Source organism: Octopus sinensis, linkage group LG5, assembly GCF_006345805.1.
Source record: "Octopus sinensis linkage group LG5, ASM634580v1, whole genome shotgun sequence".
In the NCBI taxonomy this organism is placed as follows: Eukaryota; Metazoa; Mollusca; class Cephalopoda; order Octopoda; family Octopodidae; genus Octopus; species Octopus sinensis.
This window is the reverse complement of record NC_043001.1, coordinates 39,569,018-39,589,715: the sequence shown is the minus strand read 5'-3', so window position 1 is coordinate 39,589,715 and position 20,698 is coordinate 39,569,018. Positions and strand designations below refer to the sequence as shown.

The following is a 20,698-nucleotide window of genomic DNA, read 5'->3' as shown; positions in this document are numbered from 1 at the left end:
CTCAGTTTTATATTTAATATATTACTTTATACATATGTATATATGTATGTATTAATACATACATATATATGTGTGTATGTATGTATGTATGTATGTATGTATGTATGTATGTATGTATGTATGTATGTATGTATGTGTGTGTGTATGCATGTGCATGTATGTGTATGTATATATTATATATAAAGGGCTCTCCTGTCATTAGATGACATATGAGGATTCTGCAATTTCTTACTGAACAATCACACTAATGATTTGTTTATAGTGATAAAATGGTGGTGTTTGCATAAGCTCACGCTTTCCATCAAATCAACATCACCTGCATAGATGCTTGACATGCCACATGTCAACAAAATGATCACAGAGCAATGTGAAATGAAGTGTTTGCTCAGGAACATAATGCAACACTTCGTCTGGGAATCGAAATCATGATCTCACAATTGTGAGTGCAGCACCCTAACCACTAAGCCATGCACCTTCACAATATATATATCTAGAACCACACCAATAGCTTAGGAACGAAATTTAGGATTTCTTGGTTTTCAGTGAATTGATTTTGATAAAACTTTCCTCAGCTGGTTTGCACACTATGGCTACACCATTGTTATGTTTTCAGTATTCTGTGAAACGTCCTTTCTTTTTTATTTTAGGTTCTTCAGTTGTTGGGTGTATCACACTAATAGCATCTCTCCTCTCTAAGAACAATGGGATGTGGAAAAGGCCTTAATAATGAAGAAAAGTCTGTCATCATCAAGGAAAGTGCTAAAGACATCTCTCTTGATGTAATTGCAGAGAAGGTTAAGTCATCATGTGGATACAGCTAGGCGATTCCTGAAGGACCCATCACCAAGGAAGAAATGATTCAGTTGTGGGACCTCCAGGACTATGACAGCTAGGGATTTAAGGAATATTAGCTGCAGGTTACATGAGAAACCTGGACAAACAAGCAAAGCCATTTTCACCACCTCTGGACTTCCTTATGTACCAAAAACCACCAGAAATCACATCCTTGGGACTATGATTTCCATGCAAGAACCCCTGAAACTGCCTCCTTTAACGTCCTGTCACAGGAATTTGAAGCTTCAATGGGCCCAAGAGTACATGATGTTAGAAGGAGTTGTGTTCTGTTCACTGATGAAACCAGGACAACCCTTGAATGACCTGATGGTTGGTCAAATGGTTGGGTCTATTTTGGAGATTAGCATCACCAACGTTTACAAAGTCCACAACATGGTGGAGGAGTCATGTTGTGGGCTGGTCTCATTTGGACAGACTTGTTGGCCCAGTCAGGGTGCCTGGAGAGCTTAAAGTGACTGTAGCTGCCTACTGCAATCTTTAAAAGGAGGTCTTAGATTCATGGGTAGATGACATACCACTTTCACTTCTAAGGAATCTCATATTCACGCATGACAACACTTCCTCCCACTCTGCTGGGACCATCCAAATATTACTAGGGTTTTACAGCATACACGGTGAAAGGCTGATGGGCTGCCAGCATCTCTGGGTCTCAACCCTATGGAAAATCTTTAGTCCATCATTAAACAAGATGTTTATGCTGATGAACACCAATTTACATAAAAAAAGTCTTTCCTGAACATATTGGAGTAACCATTTAATTATTTTGATAAAATCAAGGCACCCTCTCTATATGGGCCAGAGGAGAATTACTTGTGTGTCTAGAATCAAGAGGTCTATAAACTCACATATGTCATCAGTGTCAAAGGCTCTTGCCACCAATGAAGGAGCCTTCTGGGTCAGTTTGCTTGACATTAACTCAACTTTTATTGTAAAACAGAATTTCCTGACATGCATGATAATGTCTATGTCTCTATCATCGTTTTAGCATTTAGCAAATGTGAGTGCCTTATATAACAAGTCCCTTGACATAGTTGAATAAAAATCACTGTCATCATCCCATCATCATCACCATCATTTAATATCCATCTCTCATGCTAGCATGGGTTGGATAGTTCAACTGGATCCAATGAGCTGGAAGACTGCACCGAGTCCTAATGTCTGCCTTGCATGTTTTTTATAGTTGTCTGCACTTCCAAATAACAACCTTTTTACAGGGTGTGTTGGGTACTTTTTCATGGCACTGGCATTAGTGAGGTTGCCTAGTAACTTTCAAGACAAAGAATCCCCCCCCCACCACCACCACCACCACCTCAACTGAATGGAGATATAGTACAGAAGGATGTGGGTTTATTCCATGTATTGAAAGACTAAAGTATGATAGAGAGACAGGCATAGAAGTTTTGTTGTGGAGATACAAGGTTATGCTGCAATATACATTGGTGGGTGAGAGTAGCTAAAACAAGTGATAAAGATGGCAGTGATGTGTTGTTAAAATGTTTTCTTAAAGTAAAAGAAGGTAAATATAAGAGGAAACATGGACAGACAATTGGAAAGGGTGGAGAGCAGCAGTATAATAAATCTGTAGATAGATGAAAAATAGGGAAATGATGTGTGGAGAGGGGAGAAGGTGAGAGAGATGTACATTGACAAAGATAGAGGTCATAAGAATGTAAAGGTAGATATAGTGAGTGGCTAACATGGAAGTGGGTGTCAACAGCAGGTGTGAGAGGGTGTTGAGAATGATAGAAGATATGAGACATTATTAAAGATGAGATATGGCAGTCATAAGATGTTGCTCAGCAGAAAGTGAGAGATAACTGGAGGCAAAGAAAAGAGTGATCAGTGGAAAATAATGTAGGAAAGGATGATATTGAGAATTAGGGGCAGATTTTAAAAGGAATTGGTTCCAGGGAAAAGGATAATTGGTACCACAAAAAGGAAAGGAAATATGTACAATTCTGCTCACATATGCTGAATAGTGCTGAATTTGTTGAATAGTGCTATAGTTAGAAGAGTGATGGAGGAATGTTAGGCAGTTAAAGACAAAGGAAGGCTGAACATGGACAGATTGGGTACAGGGGCAGGGGCCAGTGAGTTTATAGGCATAATCATAATGCTTTTAGGATTTCGCTTTCACTGTGACAGCACTTCTGAAGCACAATAAATCCTCGATTATCCCAGTGCTTTTTGATTTCTTCTGTAATGATCAGTATCCTGACAACAGCCATGTCAGGATATTGTGTGACATTAAGTGATTGGCACTTCTTAGAGTAGCCATACTCATCCATACATTTCACATAACCATACCAAATAATCTCATCTCTTGCACATTACATCTGATTCCTTTTATGCCCAATTTTTCTCTTCTCACATTTACACTTTGTTGTACATACACACACACATTGTACATCCCATAAGTGTACTAGTTTCATTCCTTTCTAGTCTTTACATGTTCTCTACATTCAACCCCTGTCTCACTAACATGTCTGTCTAGCTATCTCTCTATATATACGTAAACACACACAGTGAAGGCACATGACTCAGTGGTTTTGGTGCTGGACTTACAATTATGAGGTTGTGTTCTTGAGCAAGGTGCTTTATTTCACATTGCTCTAGCTCACTCAGCAGTAAAAATGAGTTGCAATGTCACTGGTGGAATTTTGGAACAACACATCAATGGTCAGTGGTGACCACTTGACTTCTTCAGTAGACAGCTATGGCCTTCTGAACAAAAATACAATGCTTTTGACAGGGAACTGCTGGTTGTCCATCTAGCTGTCCGCTACTTTCACTATTTTCTTGAAGGCCGCACATTTACAGTGTTCACAGACTACAAACCACTCACCTTTGCTATGAGCAAGCTCTCAGCACCTTTGTCTGCACACTAGTAACAACAGCTGTTGGCCATTTCTGAGTACACCACAGGCATCCAACACATAACTAGAAAAGCAACTCAGTTGCAAATGCACTCTCTCATGACCCTACCTGCTCTCACAACTACCAAGCCCCAATAAGGAAGGCCTGCATTATGAGGCTATGGCTGCAGTCCAACAGACAGATGACGAGAAAAGGCCCTACCACATTGCCATCATGTTCCTTTCCTTGCAGGATGTACACTTTGTTACAACTCTACTGTGTGATGTATCCACTGGGAAACCATGACCAATCATCCCATTAGGCTGGTGCAGGAAAGTTTTCAACATCATTCATAGACTGTCCTACTCAGATACTAGAGCTACATGGTACAAATTTATCTGGCACGGTATGGCCAAGCAAATTTGGGAGTGGAGCAAGAACTGCATCCCCTGTCAACAAGCCTCGGTCAATCAATACACCAATTATATATGTAATTCAGAAATAAAATACTATTTGCTAATGACATTAATTATACTTACTCTTTGGCTTGGATAAATTAGTAGCATCTGCACTTACTGCATCTTCGGCAACTATAAACCACCACAGGCTCATTTCAGCCACATCAACATTGACCTTGTTGGCCTCCTACCACCTTCACAAGATTGCTCGTACCCACTGACTTTGGTAGACTGCTATACTCATTGGCCTGAGGCTATCTCTCTCCAAAGTACAGAAACATAAGAAGCCAGCTGATCCTCCATCAAAAACTGGGTTGCTCATTTTGGTGTCCCAGACAACATCTCATCTGTTGGGGTCCACAGTTCACCTAAAAGCTGTGGAATGACCTTTTTGGAATCACAATGAAGTGCACAATAGCCTACCATCATCCATAGGCCAATGGGTTAGTGGAGAGATTTCACTGCGGCTTGAAGGAATTCCTGACAACCAGACTTAACTGGCCCAACTGAATTGATCCACTTCTATTAGTGATGCTGGGAATCCCCACCACCCAAAAGGAACATCTTAACACTTCTTCTGCTGAAATGGTGTATGGTGCCTCTTTTACAGTGCTAGGAGAGTTCATTCCAAACATGAAGTCAGACCCAGATTTCAAAAGGTACCTTGCGCAACTGAAAGACAAGTGTGGTCTAGTTGTACCTTATTCCCATGTCAACATACACCTAGATCATCTGTACCAAATGACTTCTGCTTGGCTAACCTTGTTTTTATTCTATGTGACACACGATGAAAATCCCTCCAGTCACCCTACAATGATCCATATGAAGTCAAATGTCCAGAAGACAAATTATTCCAACTCCTAATTGGCAGACGACATGACATTGTTTCTATAGTTAGGATGAAACTGGTGTATCTTGATATTGACAACACTTTCCAAATAAGCTCAACCACTAAACAGGGGCCACTCCAGGCAAATCACACCAACCCTTGGCAAGGAACAAACACCAAAGAGCCAAGTCACCACACGCATGGGCAGGGTAGTTAAAACACATTCCCAGTTCCAATGACAGTCAACAGTAGGGCATTGCCCAAGGATTTATGACATATGAACTGTATACAGTTACTTTGCTGCAGACTAGCTAGGGAGTTGACAGGTGGCTGTTGCCCTCATGTGTTCAACTAAATAAATCTTTCACTAACACATTCTGGGTCTCTGTTAATTTTTTGTGTATAGCTTAACTAAAAGCATATCATAAATATTTTTCTATATGTCCTAGAAATAATTCATTTCAGATACAATGCAGTGCTCATACAAGCAATAAATGATTTTTCATTTTCTTTTTTAAAGATGCAGTAAGTGCAGATGCTACTAATTTATCCAAGCTAAAGAGTAAGTATAATTAATGTCATTAGCAAATAGTATTTTATTTCTGAATTACATATATAATTAATATATATATCATCATCATCATCATTGTTTAACGTTCGTTTTCCATGCTGGCATGAGTTGGACAGTTTGACTGAGGTCTGGAGAGCCAGTGGCTGCACCAGGCTCCAATCTGATGTGGCAATGTTTCTACATTTGGATGCCCTTCCTAATGCCAACCACTCTGAGAGTGTAGTGGGTGCTTTTTACATGCCCCCGGCACAGGAGCCAGTCAGGCAGGCCTGGCATTGACCATGTTCAGATAGTGCTTTTTACGTGCCATCAGTGCAAGAGCCAAGTGGGGGGTACTAGCATCGTCCATGTTCGGATGGTGCTTTTTACATACCACTGGCATGGGAGCCAGTTAGGGGGCACTGGCCACAGCTACAATATTGGTTTTACTTGATTTGACTGGTTTTCTCAAGCATATCATATTGCCCAACACATCAGGGGTATTCTTAACAGAGCTGGACATGCATGGCTGCAATCTCTCTTTAGTTGCCAGGTCTTCTCAAACACAGCATATCTCCAAAGGTCTCAGTCTCCTGTCATTGCCTCTGTGTGGCCCAATGTTTGAAGGTCATGCTTCACCACCTCATCCCATTGCTTCTTGGGTCTACCTCTTCCATAGGTTCCTTCCACAGTTAGGGAGTGGCACTTCCTCACACAGCTGTCCTCATTCATATGTAACGCATGGCCATACCAGTGTAGATGCCTCTCTTGCACACCACATGTGATGCTTCTTATGCCCAACTTTTCTATCAGGGTGCTTACATTCTGTCGTGTATACACACTGACATTACACATCCAGTGGATCATACAAGCCTACGCATGGCCTCAGTATTGATGGCCCATGTTTCACTGCCATGCAGCATGGCAGTTCAGACACACATGCACCATCCAATCTATCTTTCATCCTGAGTAAGAGGCCCTTAGTTGCCGGCAGAGTTAGGAGCTTCCTGAACTTTGCCCAGACTATTCTTACTCACTATACTCTCAGAGCAAACATCCCCACTACAGACTTGATTGCCAAGGTAGCAGAAGCTATCAACTACTTCTAGTTTCTCCCCGTGGCATGTAATGGAATCTGTTTTCTCTATATCTTCAGTGTTTATTGCCCCTATGCATCTGCCACATGCAAAGACTATTTTCCTGGTTAACCTACCTTTGATATTGCTACACCTCTTATGTGTCTATAGCTTACAGTGGGTACATCATATGGAGTTTCTACCCACACCTTTTCTACAGATCGAGCAGGGCCATCTACCTGAAGGGGATAACAATTTGACAGCCATCCTACTTACTAAGACTTTGGTTTTTGCTAGGTTAACCCTAAGGCCCTTCGATTCTAGACGTTGCTTCCACACCTGAAACCTCTCCTCTAGTTCTGATAGTGACTCAGCACAGAGGAGCTCCCAGGAGCATCCTGTCTTGAATTCCTCTGTTATTACCTGGAGGACTACATCTACTTGGAATTCTTCACTATACTCATTGCCAACCCTCACCTTACCGACAGCATCCCTGTACAGGACTTGTACAGCTCTTACCAGCCTCTCATCTATCCCCAGTTTCCTCATTGACCACCAGATAAGGGATTGGGGGACCCTGTCAAAGGCTTTCTACAAGTCAACAAAAGCCAAGTACAGAGGTTTATCTTTGATTAGATATTTCTCCTGCAGGTGCCTTATATAGCATCAGTGGTGCTTCTGCCTGGCACAAAACCAAACTGCATCTAATCTAGGCTAACTCTCTGTCTAATTAGTCTGGCTATGACCCTCTCTGTAACTTTCATCACCTGATCCAATAATTTGATACCCCTGTAGTTATTTCTACCTAAAGCATCACCTTTCCCCTTGTAGCAGTTGACTATGGTGCTGTTACATCTGTCATTGGATACGACTCCTTCATGAACTACCTGATTTACGATGCAGGTGATAAGATCATAACCCACACCACCCAATATTTTAAGCATCCCAGCTGTGACTTGCAAGACTACAACAAACAGATGGAGGTTGAGAACTGAAACCTTATAAATCCCTACCTACACACTGAACTCATTGCTGACTTTCATCTTGCTAGCTGAAACTCTTTACATGGCTTGTACAGTCCTCACAAACCATTTACCTATGTCTCATCTCCATGCAGCATTGCAGTTCGAACACAAGTGTCATACAACCTGGTTAACAACATCTGGTTATCTGGCTGCTAATCCATGCTTCAAATACATATTCATGTAACACATGCTATCATGGGGAAATAAATGCAAGTGAACAATGGAATGTGTGTGTATGTGTGTCTGTATGTGTTTATATATGTATATATTTGTGTATGTTCATGTGTGTATACACACACACACACACACACACATTTACACGTAGTTAAGGTTATGAAAGCTTTCCCTACCTTCGTAACCTTAATTGATTTACCCAAGACATCTGTTCACTAGAACAACTGGTCCTTTCATTGGGTCGATACTGAAAAGACTCTCATTCTCATGGAATCTTCATATCTAATAGCTTTCCATTGTAGCACTTGTGTCCCTCTAACTTTTAAGGATCAGTAATTCCAAGTGTGCCATTATCCACCAGTACATAACTCTCTCCTGATATAAATTTGCACATTGATTAGTCAGTTGATTGTTAACATTGATGGTGTTGAAAATAGTTTTAATAGAATTTATTAGTAATTTGTCATTTGAGAAGAATTCAAAATGGGAAAAATGGTGAAACATGACATGATTTGGGTAATTCAGTTTCAGTAATATTAATGGGACCTGTGAATATTTCACAAAATTGATAGTAACCCTATTGGGTTATTTCTGGAAACTTTATCCAAAAAACCTGAAAGCATAACCTGTGTTATGTCTGTATGGAAAGATAGTCACACATCCTAAAATTCATTGAAAAATGAAAGAAATTGGAATACAATGATTACTTAATGCACTATATATACAGTTTATACACTTGATGCACAATTTTATAGACTTAATACACAGCACTCCTAAAATAAATATTCACTCTTATTTTTCCATTTTCCCCGTAAACAAACAAGAAAAATATCTTGTACCTAAGATACAGTCTTTAGTAAAATTGCATATGTCTGCCATGTAAATAAGCGTTAATATTTCACTGAATTGCACTTACGTGCATGCGTTAAGTGACAGGTAATATAAAAATTTGGTTCAATCTTTAAAAAAATACCCTTTTTACTATCCAGTCACCACCACCACTGTCATCTCCTCTCTCTCTCTCTCTCACTCCTCTACCCCCCCCCCCACTGCCTTTCTTTAACCTCCATATTCGAACATTACCTCTCTACTAAAATTATAATTTTAACTCTCCTCCTCTAGCTTCAACTAAATTTTAACCACATAATATATATTACGATCTCCCTATCACATGTCATGGACGCTTCTCTCTCCTTCTTTTTCTTTTCCCTCTTCCTGTCTCACTCTGTGCCTTATCCTCTTTTTCTCTCTCCTTTTTCTTTCTCTTCTCTTTTGCTTCAACAAATCATGTGAAAACATTACAATTACATTCCCTCTACCTCATAACATGGATGCTTCTCTCTCCACCCCCTTTTTCTTTCTCCCTCTTTTTTTCTCCTTCTTTTTCTCTAATCACATGAGAGCATTACCAATGGGCTAAGTAATGCAATGACAAGTAGAACTATTATAATATTGATTAGGCAATAAATATCTTGTACATTGAAATTTCTCATTAGAGAATAAGAACTTTTCTTATCTGAGAATCAGAAATTAAAACTGGTGCCTGATATGTGTTTATATAGATATGAATATATATGTGTGTGCATGTGTGTGTGCTTGTGTGTGTGTGCATGTGTGCGCATGTGTGTGTGTGTGTGTGCTTGAGTCTATCATGTGTGTTCAGGTAGTCTCAGCACAGCCCAATATATTGTAAATATCATTTATAGCCATGTATCATATTCATTATTTTCTTTTCTTAAAGACATGGATGATGCTTATGTTAATGTTCTAAGTAAGCATATAAACAATATTTTACTAAAATTACACTCTTTAATGCACAAGTTCATCCTTTTATTTTATTTTAAGTTCAGTCAGAACCATTAGTGTTAATACTTCTTTGTTTTAGATTCATTTTCGAGTCCTGTTGCTGGAATCAGTCCTGGGGAAATTAGCAAAAGTTTTAGCAGATTCTTTGTGTAAAATATACAGTTTAATAACATGTGTATGCATGTGCAAAAATATAACTTTGGATATGTTAAAATTCTACTCATAAGTGTGGCATGGCTGTATGGTAAGAAGCTTGCTTCCCTACAACTGCATGGCACCTTGGGCAAGATTCTTCTACTGTAGTCTCAGGCTGACCAAAGCCTTGTAAGTGGATGTGTAAGATGCAAACTAAAAGAAACCCATTGTGTGTGCATCTATGTGTATGTGTGTTTGTGTGTGTGTGTGTGTTTTTCACCTCATCACTGCTTGACAACAGGTGTTGGTGTGTTTACATACTCATAGTGGAGCAATTCAATAAAAGATGCTGATATATAAAGTACTAGGCTTAAAAAACATATAAAGTAAGTACCGGAGTTGACTTGTTACTTTCTGTGCAATATCAATATATTTAAGAACCATCTCCCCAAACAATAAAGATGCCCACTTTTATTTCATTTTTAAAGCTGAGAGAGAACAAGATGCTGAAGATAGTGAGCCCAGATATTTATCTGTGAAACACCCAGGTAAGTACAATCAATATTGTTAGTACATAGCATGATTTTTAAAATGATCTTAAAGAAAAACCAACAATCATGGAATGTATATTCTCATTTAGTCTGTTAACATATTTCTACATGCATATGTGTGTGTGAGTGTGTTTGAGTCTATCGCATTAGTGTTTATTTTGGCAATATCACAACAATACTAACATGATATAAATGTAATTTATAGCCATGATTTAAATTCTCGTATTAATTTCTTACAGACACAGATGATATTTATGTCAATGTTTTAAGGAAACCTGATGGTAAGTACATAAGCAATCCATAAAAAAATCACATATTATATTTTATATTTAAGTATTGGTTTCTTATGTCAGGCTGCTAAGTTCTCTTCCTGTAAACAAACCAATACCCATTGTCAAGTGGTGATGGCAGTGGACAAGCACAAAGACATATATGCTCTCATATATATGTGTGTGTGTGTGTATGTGTGTGTGTGTGTGTGTGTGTGTGTATGTATGTGTGTGTGTGTGTGTGTATATATATATTTCTTTTCGTCATTTAACTCCATTTTCTATGCTAGCATGGGTTGGATGGTTTGACCAGGGTCTGGGAAGCCAGAAGGCTGCACCAGGCTCCAGTCTGATCTGGCAGTGTTTCTACAGCTGGATGCCCTTCCTTACGCCAACCACTCTGTGAGTGTAATGGGTACTTTTTATGTGCTACTGGCATAGGGGCCAGAGGAGGCTGGCAACGTCAATGATCGGTTGGTGCCTTTTACGTGCCACCGGCATGGAAGCCAGTCAAGGTGGTGCTGGTATCAACCACATTCGGATGGAACTTTTTATGTGCCACCAGCACGGGTATCACAACTACAATTTCCATTTGATTTTCATTTTGATGTTGATGTACTTGACTCAATAGGTCTCCTCAGGCACAGCAGGTCACCCTACAATCCAAGGTACTTTTCAATGGGCTGGGGCTGGTTATACAAAACTAGTATAGGATACAGCTGTGAACTCACTTTATTTGCTGGGCCTTTGCAGTCAGAGCATATCTCAAGAGGTCTCAGTCTTTTGTCATTGCCTCTGTGAGGCCCAACGTTCGAAGGTCATGCTGGACCACTTCATCCCATGTCTTCTTGGGTCTACCTCTACTCTGGATTCCTTCAACTGTTTGGGAGTGGCACTTCTTTACACATCTCTCCTCGTCCATCTGTAGTACATGACCATACCAACACAAACATCTCTTGCGTGCCACATCCTGTTCTTCTTATGTCCAACATTACCCAGTGTAAGCTATGGACACATAAGAGGTGCAGCAATATCAAAGGAAGGCTAACTGGGAGGATAGTTTTTGTATGTGGCAGATGCTTAGGAGCAATAAATACTGAAAATGTGCAGAGAACAACTTCTGCCACATTCCAGGGAGAAAAACTAGAAGTAGTTGATAGCTTCCATTACCTAGGTGACCAAGTCAGTAGCAGGGGAGGGTGCACTGAAAGTGTACCTGCTAGAATAAGAATAGCCAGGGCAAAGTTCAGAGAGCACTTACCTCTACCGGTGACAAAGGGCCTCTCACTCAGAGTAAAACGTAGACTGTATGAAGCATGTGTACAAACGGGCATGCTACATAGCAGTGAAACATGAGCCGTGACTGCTGAGGACATGCGTAAATTCACAAGGAATGATGTATGTGTAATGTCAGTGTGCATACTTGACAGCGTGTGAGTACCTTGAGAGAAAAGTTGGACCTTAGAAGCATCAGATGTATTGTGCAAGAGAGGTGACTGCGATGGTATGGTCACATGGCGAGAATGGATGAGGATAGCTGTGTGAAAAAGTGCTACACCCTAGCGGTTGAGGGAACCTGTGGAAAAAGTAGACTCAGGAAGACCTGGGATGAGGTGGTGAAGCATGACCTTCGAACATTAAACCTCACCAAGGCAATGACTAGTGACTGAGACCTTTGGATGTATGCTGTGCTTGAGAAGACCTGGCAAGCCAAGTGAGACCATAAACTTGTGGCCTATGCCAGGGGTGTAACCAGCCCACTTATGTATACCTTTCCTTTATTGGATACTAAACACTGTTGACGCAAGTGAAATCGAAATTGAAATCAAATTTGAGGACTTGCATCCGTGCTTGTGGAGTGCTAAGAGCATCATCTGAGCATGATTGATGCCAGAGAAGTTGACTGGCTTCTGTGCTGGTGGCATGTAAAAAGCACCATTTGAGCATGATCATTACCAGCATTGCCTTACTGGAACGTGAAAAATCATTTGAGCAAGGTTGTTGCCATTGCCGCTGGACTGGCTCCTGTTCAGGTGGCATGAAAAAAACACCATATGAGCATGGCCATTGCCAGTAGTGCCTGACAGGCCCTCGTGCCAGTGGCTCATAAAAGCACCCACTACACACTTGGAGTTGTTGGCATTAGGAAGGGAGGGCATCCAGCAGTAGAAACTCTGCCAGATCAGATTGGAGCCTGGTGCAGCCATCTAGTTCGCCAGTCCTCAGTCAAATTGTCCAACCCATGCTAGCATGGAAAGCGGGCATTAAACGATGATGATGATGACACTTATATATTTATACATGTCTTTTTTACATGTTTGTGTCCTAAGACTGTGGCCATGCTGGGGTCTTCATTCAGTTTCCCTCGACCAAATTCACTCACACAACTTTCATTGGCCCAAGTCTATAGTAGAATACACATGTTGTAGGACTTAACCCAGAACCACATGTTTCAGAAGTAGACTTCTTATGACAAATACACATCTGCAAAATGTTGAGAATGGCAAAATCTCATAATATGTACAAGCAACTGCTGGTAGACAATCCTACTCAGTTTTGATATTCTACCCTTTTATTGGTCCTTACCTTTCATAATGCAGTATATAAGCACATATGTGATGAAAATCCATTATATGAATAAACTAAATAATTATATGACTAATATTGAATACAATAGATGCTTGCCCACACATGAGACACAAAGTATTAAAGAGATATGCAATGGAGATGCCACATGTAAACAAACACTGGAACTGAATATAGAAAAAGGACAATGGAGTATATGCCATATTTCAGGAGTTCTTGCCCTTTTATCAGCACCTATCCAACCCATTAATCATCTACGAATTCATTGTTTGAATAACCACTATATCTAATTCATTGTTGGTTTACATCTGGCATATCAGGTACGAATTGTTGTAACAAAATCACTGCTTTATTTATATGAATAAACTAAATAATTATATGACTAATTTTGAATGCAATAGATGCTTGCCTACACATGATACACAAAGTATTAAACAGATATGCAATGGTGAATGTGATCAGCTTTAGTTGTTGAGTATACAAAGTTACTCTCGCTTGTCGATTACTCTAGCAAGAAAGAAACCTTAGAAACAATCTAATTTCTATAAATGTATTTGTGAGTGGCTACATCATCATTTTTAATTATCAGTTTAAATATTTAAGTGACAGAATCAGTACAATATTGTACTCTAACATTGATGGAGTAAAAATTAGTGTCAATATATTCTGTGATCAAAGCCCATTGAGGTAAGAGACTGATAGATAAAGTACTAGGCTTAAAAATGTATGTAAAGTAAGTGCTGAAGTTTACTTGTTACTTTCTGTGCAAAAGCAATATATTTAAAAACATTCTCCCCAAACAATAATGATGCCCACTTTTATTTCACTTTTAAAGGTGAGAGAGAGCAAGATTCTGAAGATAGTGAGCCCAGATATTTACCTATGAAACACCCAGGTAAGTACAATCAATATTGTTAGTACATAGCATGATTTTTAAAATGATCTTAAAGAAAAACCAACAATCATGGAATGTATATTCTCATTTAGTCTGTTAACATATTTCTACATGCATATATGTGTGTGTGAGTGTGCTTGAGTCCATGTCATTAGTGTTTATTATGGCAATATCACAACAATACTAACATGATATAAATGTAATTTATAGCCATGACTTAAATACATTGATTTCTCATAGACATGAATGATGTTTATGTCAGTGTCTCCAGGAAACCTGATGGTAAGTGCATTAGCAATCCATAAAAAAATTACATGCACTGGAGCAAGAGTTAGCAAATATCATGGTTCAGTGTTTCATTAAGCAGTATAGTCAGTTTAATGTATGCCTTTCATCATTTACTTGTCTCAGTCATTGCACTGCAGCCATGCCAATGCCTTGAAGGGTTTAGTTCAACAAATATTGGTTTATCATGCCAGACTGCTAAGCTCTCTTGATATAAAGAAACCAGTATCCATTATCAAGCATCATCCGAACATGGCCAATGCCAGTGCTGCCTTGACTGGCTTCTGTGCCAGTGGCACGTAAAAAGCACCAACCAATCGTGGCCGTTGCCAGCTTCACCTGGTACCTGTGCCGGTGGTACGTAAAAAGCACCCATTACACTCACGGAGTGGATGGTGTTAGGAAGAGCATCCAGCTGTAGAAACACTGCCAGATTAGACTGGAGCCTGGTGCAGCCTCCTTGCTTCCCAGACCCCAGTCAAACCGTCCAACCCATGTTAGCATGGAAAACGGACGTTAAACGATGATGATGATGATGAATGATGATATATTTTATATACATATATATATATATATATATATATATATATATTTATATATATATATATATATGTCTTTTCCTTCTAAATGTGGAGTATATGAAACAGGTACATCTAAAGAAAGGGAGTATTCTTTATGTTGTATGTCTCATTTCTCTGTTTTTTTAATAATTGTTCGAAAAAGTTCATTTCTATGGTTTTGCTTTTATGTTTCCATTTTTCATTCTGTTCCACGTTTTTTCGATGTCCTGTACCCATATATGCATGTATGTAGGTATGTGCATATATGTAGGTATATGCATATATGTAGGTATGTACATATATGTATGTATATATGCATATATTTATATACTATTTATATTATATATATATATATATATATATATAGGAAATAAAAAAAAGGAAAATACACACACTTACATAGTTTTAATATAATTTTTAATATATCAACCGGTTTCGCTATCGCTATTCATGATATTATGTTTTACTTATTTGAATATATATTTTTTCTTAAGAAGAAATTTTGTCCATATTCAGTGTGATGAAATTCACGAGTGAATGACTTCACAAGTAGATAAATAAAGGGAGGTAATTGGTTGTCGTTATTATTGTTATTGTTGTGGGTAAGGGAGATAACTCTTTAGCTTTCGGTAATGGGTGGAGATTAGATATGTGTACAGACAGAGACAAGTTTCAAAAACCTTGTTTAGTAGGGGATTTATGTACAGTGATGTAATTGTGAATTGAAATACGTAAAAAGATAAAAGTTGGTTATGCATGCATATTTAGATGTGTTTTGTATTTTTCAATGAAAAAAGTTTCTTTATTTAAACGTTCCAATTGAGAGATTGCGTCTTTGCACTGGTAGAAAGGGAAGACTGTGAAATTTGGTTTGAGGTTACCTGCACATTTTTCTATATGTTCACTGTATTGTGGGAAATGGATTTGCTCAAGGTCATACTTGTTTGTCCAATATAGTGGTGTCCGCAACACGAGCAGGTTATTACATAAATTAGAAAGTTTTTCGAAAATCTTAACCTAAGTATTACTTATGAATATAACACTAAGATAGTTAATTTTTTAGATACTACTTTAGATTTAAACTCGAAATTGTATTACCCATATAGGAAAGATGGTGAAATTACTAGATATGTGAATAAATTATCAAATCACCCCCAAATATATTGAAATCGATAGTTAAAAGTATTTCGAGAAGAATTACTAAATTATCATCTAACAATGAAATTTTTAATTCCCATTCATATCATTACAATGATACCTTGGCTAGAGCAGGATATAACCAAGAAATTGCCTTCCTCGATCTTGAGAATCTAACACTTTCAAATAAGAAAATGAATAAAAATAGCTCAAATAATATAAAATCTTCAAATTTAAACAAATATGAATCAACCCAAACCGATAACCTATCATATAAATCTGATACAAATAGCAGAAATAGCGGACAAGACACAAATAGGTATAAAAAACTTAAGTTAAATAAAATAAATGTAAATGAAAATCTAAAAATTACTCCTACTGATAAAAAACCCCAATAAATATATATATATAAGACTGAAAATAATAACAAAATTCTTAGGAATATAGATAGCACTAATCTATCCCACCCTTACTTAAATAAGAAATTCAAAAATAAAAATATCATATGGTTGAATATACCTTTCAACTTAGGTAATATCTACGAATATATATAGCAAATTTATGTCCATATTAGAAACAAACTTCCCTACTTCCCATAAATATAATGAAATATTTTCTCGTAAAACAGTTAGAATATCATACTCTACTCTACCAAATATAAGTACCATCATAACTAAATTAAATAGAAAAAATATTAAACTAGCCAGAAATGTTGGAAATAACAATAATAATAATAATAAAGGTAAAGATAATAATAATACTAATAATGATAATATTAATATAAACAATAATAATAATTATAATAATAATATCAATAATAACATTAATAATGAGAATGATACTAACAATAATAATAGAAATAAAAATAATAATTATATGAATAGAAATAAAAATAATAAGATATTTCTACTAATGAAAATAATATTATTGAAATTGACGAGGTGCATGATATAAATGATATTAGGACCAATAATATAAATGTTATTGAATACAGTTCCAGTACATATGAACGCATAGATACTACTTGTATACCCGATGGTAATAAAATAAACTTATTTGATAAGACAGTAGAGGAAAAATTAGAAACTAATAGTCAAAACCATAACTTACCTAATAATATAATTATAGATAATGATGAAATTCTTAATGTTAATAATGGTTTTAATAACAATAATAAAAGCAACTTATTTCCAAATAATACTAATATCAAAAATCATTCCCCTAGTTGTAATTGTAGAACTAAGTCCCACTGTCTGGTATCTGGTCCAAAACGTATTACATAAATATACAGTAATGACTTCAACAAATAACTATATTTACTTTGGTTGCACAATAGATCTGAAGAAATGTATAAACAATTACAATTCATCCTTTAGACTTAAACTTAAGGCAAGTTGCACAACATTATCTAATAAAATTTGGGAGTTAAAAGAAAATAAAATTAGATTAGCCTTAAATGAGACATAGTAAAAAAAATAGTAGAGATGGATGTGAGCTTTGCTCTAAGGAGATATATGAAATTTTGAAACACAGGGATAATTTAAACTTATTAAATAACCATTTTGAACTGGGAGTATTGTGTATACATTGTACTACCTGTACATTTAAATATTTTTAAAAATAGCATTCTGTTATTTCTAAATTTTAGATCTTAATGTTTTTTATAAATCAATAAGGAAATAGCATACCCTGCTACTTTTTAGTATTTAATAAGAAATAGTTATTAAGAAATTTTAATAACGTAAGCAAATTGAATAAAGTTAAATAAAATTTTTTAAATTTCTATAATACATAAATTCTATATATCTAATGAAGTTATTAAGTTGTATACTTACTCCACAATAAGTTTTAAAGATTTGGTAATTTTCATATCTATTTCTGCGAGAATTCTACTCCACCTAATCATTTTCGATATTATAAACTATAACTGGTTGAAGTCCTTTATTTTCGGCCGAAAAGAGGTTGTCACAGTTCTAGGACAGCACTCTTCACCCTATGAGATGACATCTGGTGTACCACAGGGATCTGTTGTTGGCCCCCTTTTATTTGTTGCATATGTTAATGACATAGATGCCAACTTAAAGAATGCCACAGTGCTGAAATATGCAGATGACATGAAGCTATACCTCGAAATAAAGAGGTCAGATCCTGTACACTATAGATCTCTATTGCAAGCAGACCTGGACACAATGCAGCAGTGGATCATGGACTGGCAACTCAAGCTGGCTGTAGACAAATGTACCACCATGCATTTTGGGAGGAGAAACCCAGAATCCACCTATTCCCTCCACAACACTAATCTCAAAAAGTCTTCGTGTGAACGTGACCTGGGTGTTATTGTCGACAGTGATCTGCGTTGGACAAAAGACATCGCTAAAATTGTCAAGAAGGCTGAGGGTGTCTTGGCATCACTCACCAAATCCTTTGTGAGCTGCTCTCTGACTATCTATCTGCGGCTTTATATAGCTATGGTAAGACCTCACCTGGAATTTGCATCACCGATCTGGAACTCCTATCTTGCCCAGGATATCAATCGTCTGGAAGCCGTTCAGCGACGTGCAACCAAAAGAATACCATCCATCAGGCATTTGCCATATTCTGAACGCCTTACTTTCCTGGGCATGGACACATTGAAACCGACGTCTGGCAGCTGACTTGGCAGACACCCATAAAATTATCAACCATCTTACAAACGATAACTCTGATCACCTTTTCAAACTCCACCCATCTAACACCCGTGGACATATTTACAAAGTCAGAAAACAGCACAGCTCCCATGACTTTAGGAAACATTTTTTCACGCTGGGAGTTGCTGAAGCATGGAACAAACTGCCGGCATCGGTTGTTAGTTGTCGGAGCACTGCATCCTTCAAAACTTCCATGCTTTCTGAGATTCACCAACACTACACCTGATTTCCTCCCCTTCATACACACACAAGCATGTATCTGATTCATACATTGTTCGCTTTCCAGGCATTTGTACATTACTGCATACATTTATACACACATTCTGACAAGTTGTGGTGCACCTGAGCACTGTATGCAATAATTTCATTATTATCATTACTTAGGTTTTCAGAAATTATCTTTCAAAGCATTAATGACATCTAGAGACAAGGCTTTTTGTTAACCAAACATAATAGAGTACAAAGTATATTAAACCATTTTATAAGTCCGCACTACTGAGGTAGCTGTGCACTTAAATAATGTGTTCAGGTCATCTCTACCGTTTTTCTGTAGGAATTACAACCAGCATTGATTTCATTATGACATTTCGTATCTGAGATGTCACGTAAACAAACACTGGAACTGAATATAGAAAAAAGGGAATGGAGTATATGCCATATTTCAGGAGTTTTTGCCCTTTTATCAGCACCTATCCAACCCTTTATCATCCATGAATTCATTGTTTGAATAACCACTATATTTAATTCATTGTTGGTTTACATCTGGTATGAAATGTTGTAACAAAATCACTGCTGTATTTATACGAATAAACTAAATAATTATATGACTAATATTGAATGCAATAGATGCTTGCCTACACATGATACACTAAGTATTAAACAGATATGCAATGGTGAATGTGATCAGCTTTAGTTGTTGAGTATCCAAAGTTACTCCTGCTTCTTGATTACTCTAGCAAAAAGGAAACCTTAGAAACAATCTAATTTCTATAAATGTATTTGTGAATGGCTACATCATCATTTTTAATTGTCAGTTTATATATTGAAGTGACGGAATCATCATCATCATCATCATCATCATTTAACGTCCGCTTTCCATGCTAGCATGGGTTGGACGGTTCAACTGGGGTCTGGGGAGCCCGAAGGCTGCACCAGGCCAGTCAGATCTGGCAGTGTTTCTACAGCTGAGGTGAGAGACTGATAGATAAAGTACTAGGCTTAAAAATGTATATAAAGTAAGTGCTGAAGTTTATTTGTTACTTTCTGTGCAAAAGCAATATATTTAAAAACATTCTCCCCAAACAATAAAGATGCCCACTTTTATTTCACTTTTAAAGGTGAGAGAGAGCAAGATTCTGAAGATAGTGAGCCCAGATATTTACCTATGAAACACCCAGGTAAGTACAATCAATATTGTTAGTACATAGCATGATTTTTAAAATGATCTTAAAGAAAAACCAACAATCATGGAATGTATATTCTCATTTAGTCTGTTAACATATTTCTACATGCATATATGTGTGTGTGAGTGTGCTTGAGTCCATGTCATTAGTGTTTATTATGGCAATATCACAACAATACTAATATGATATAAATGTAATTTATAGCCATGACTTAAATACATTGATTTCTCATAGACATGAATGATGTTTATGTCAGTGTCTCCAGGAAACCTGATGGTAAGTGCATTAGCAATCCATTAAAAATATTACATGCACTGGAGCAAGAGTTAACAAATATCATGGTTCAGTGTTTCATTGGGTAGTATAGTCAGTTTAATTTATGCCTTTTATCTTTTACTTGTTTCAGTCATTGCACTGCAGCAATGATAATGCCTCAACTTGGACAAATATTGGTTTCTCATGCCAGACTGCAAAGCTCTCTTGATATATATAAACCTTGCTAAAGTGACATCAACTGTGCTTGTGCTACGTAAAAGGCATTAAGTCCACTCTGTTGAGTGG

At 37.4% G+C, this 20,698-nt stretch overlaps 1 protein-coding gene and 1 long non-coding RNA gene across 2 annotated transcripts in view; one reads left to right on the top strand and one right to left on the bottom strand.

Moving 5' to 3' along the window:
- Nucleotides 1-20,698, top strand: part of LOC115212116 — a 798,722-nt gene that overhangs the window by 420,682 nt on the left and 357,342 nt on the right. Inside the window, exons 15-22 of the mRNA XM_036503334.1 lie at nt 5,519-5,560; nt 10,253-10,312; nt 10,555-10,596; nt 14,006-14,065; nt 14,306-14,347; nt 18,514-18,518; nt 20,077-20,131; nt 20,372-20,413. Coding sequence (XP_036359227.1) covers nt 5,519-5,560; nt 10,253-10,312; nt 10,555-10,596; nt 14,006-14,065; nt 14,306-14,347; nt 18,514-18,518; nt 20,077-20,131; nt 20,372-20,413 — 348 coding nt within the window. The remainder of the gene's footprint in view (nt 1-5,518; nt 5,561-10,252; nt 10,313-10,554; nt 10,597-14,005; nt 14,066-14,305; nt 14,348-18,513; nt 18,519-20,076; nt 20,132-20,371; nt 20,414-20,698) is intronic.
- Nucleotides 850-14,639, bottom strand: LOC118763638. Its single transcript, XR_004999402.1, has 3 exons — nt 14,629-14,639; nt 12,701-12,703; nt 850-1,012 (listed from the first exon to the last, which is right to left on the bottom strand). It is a non-coding gene; the product is annotated as an uncharacterized LOC118763638 (long non-coding RNA).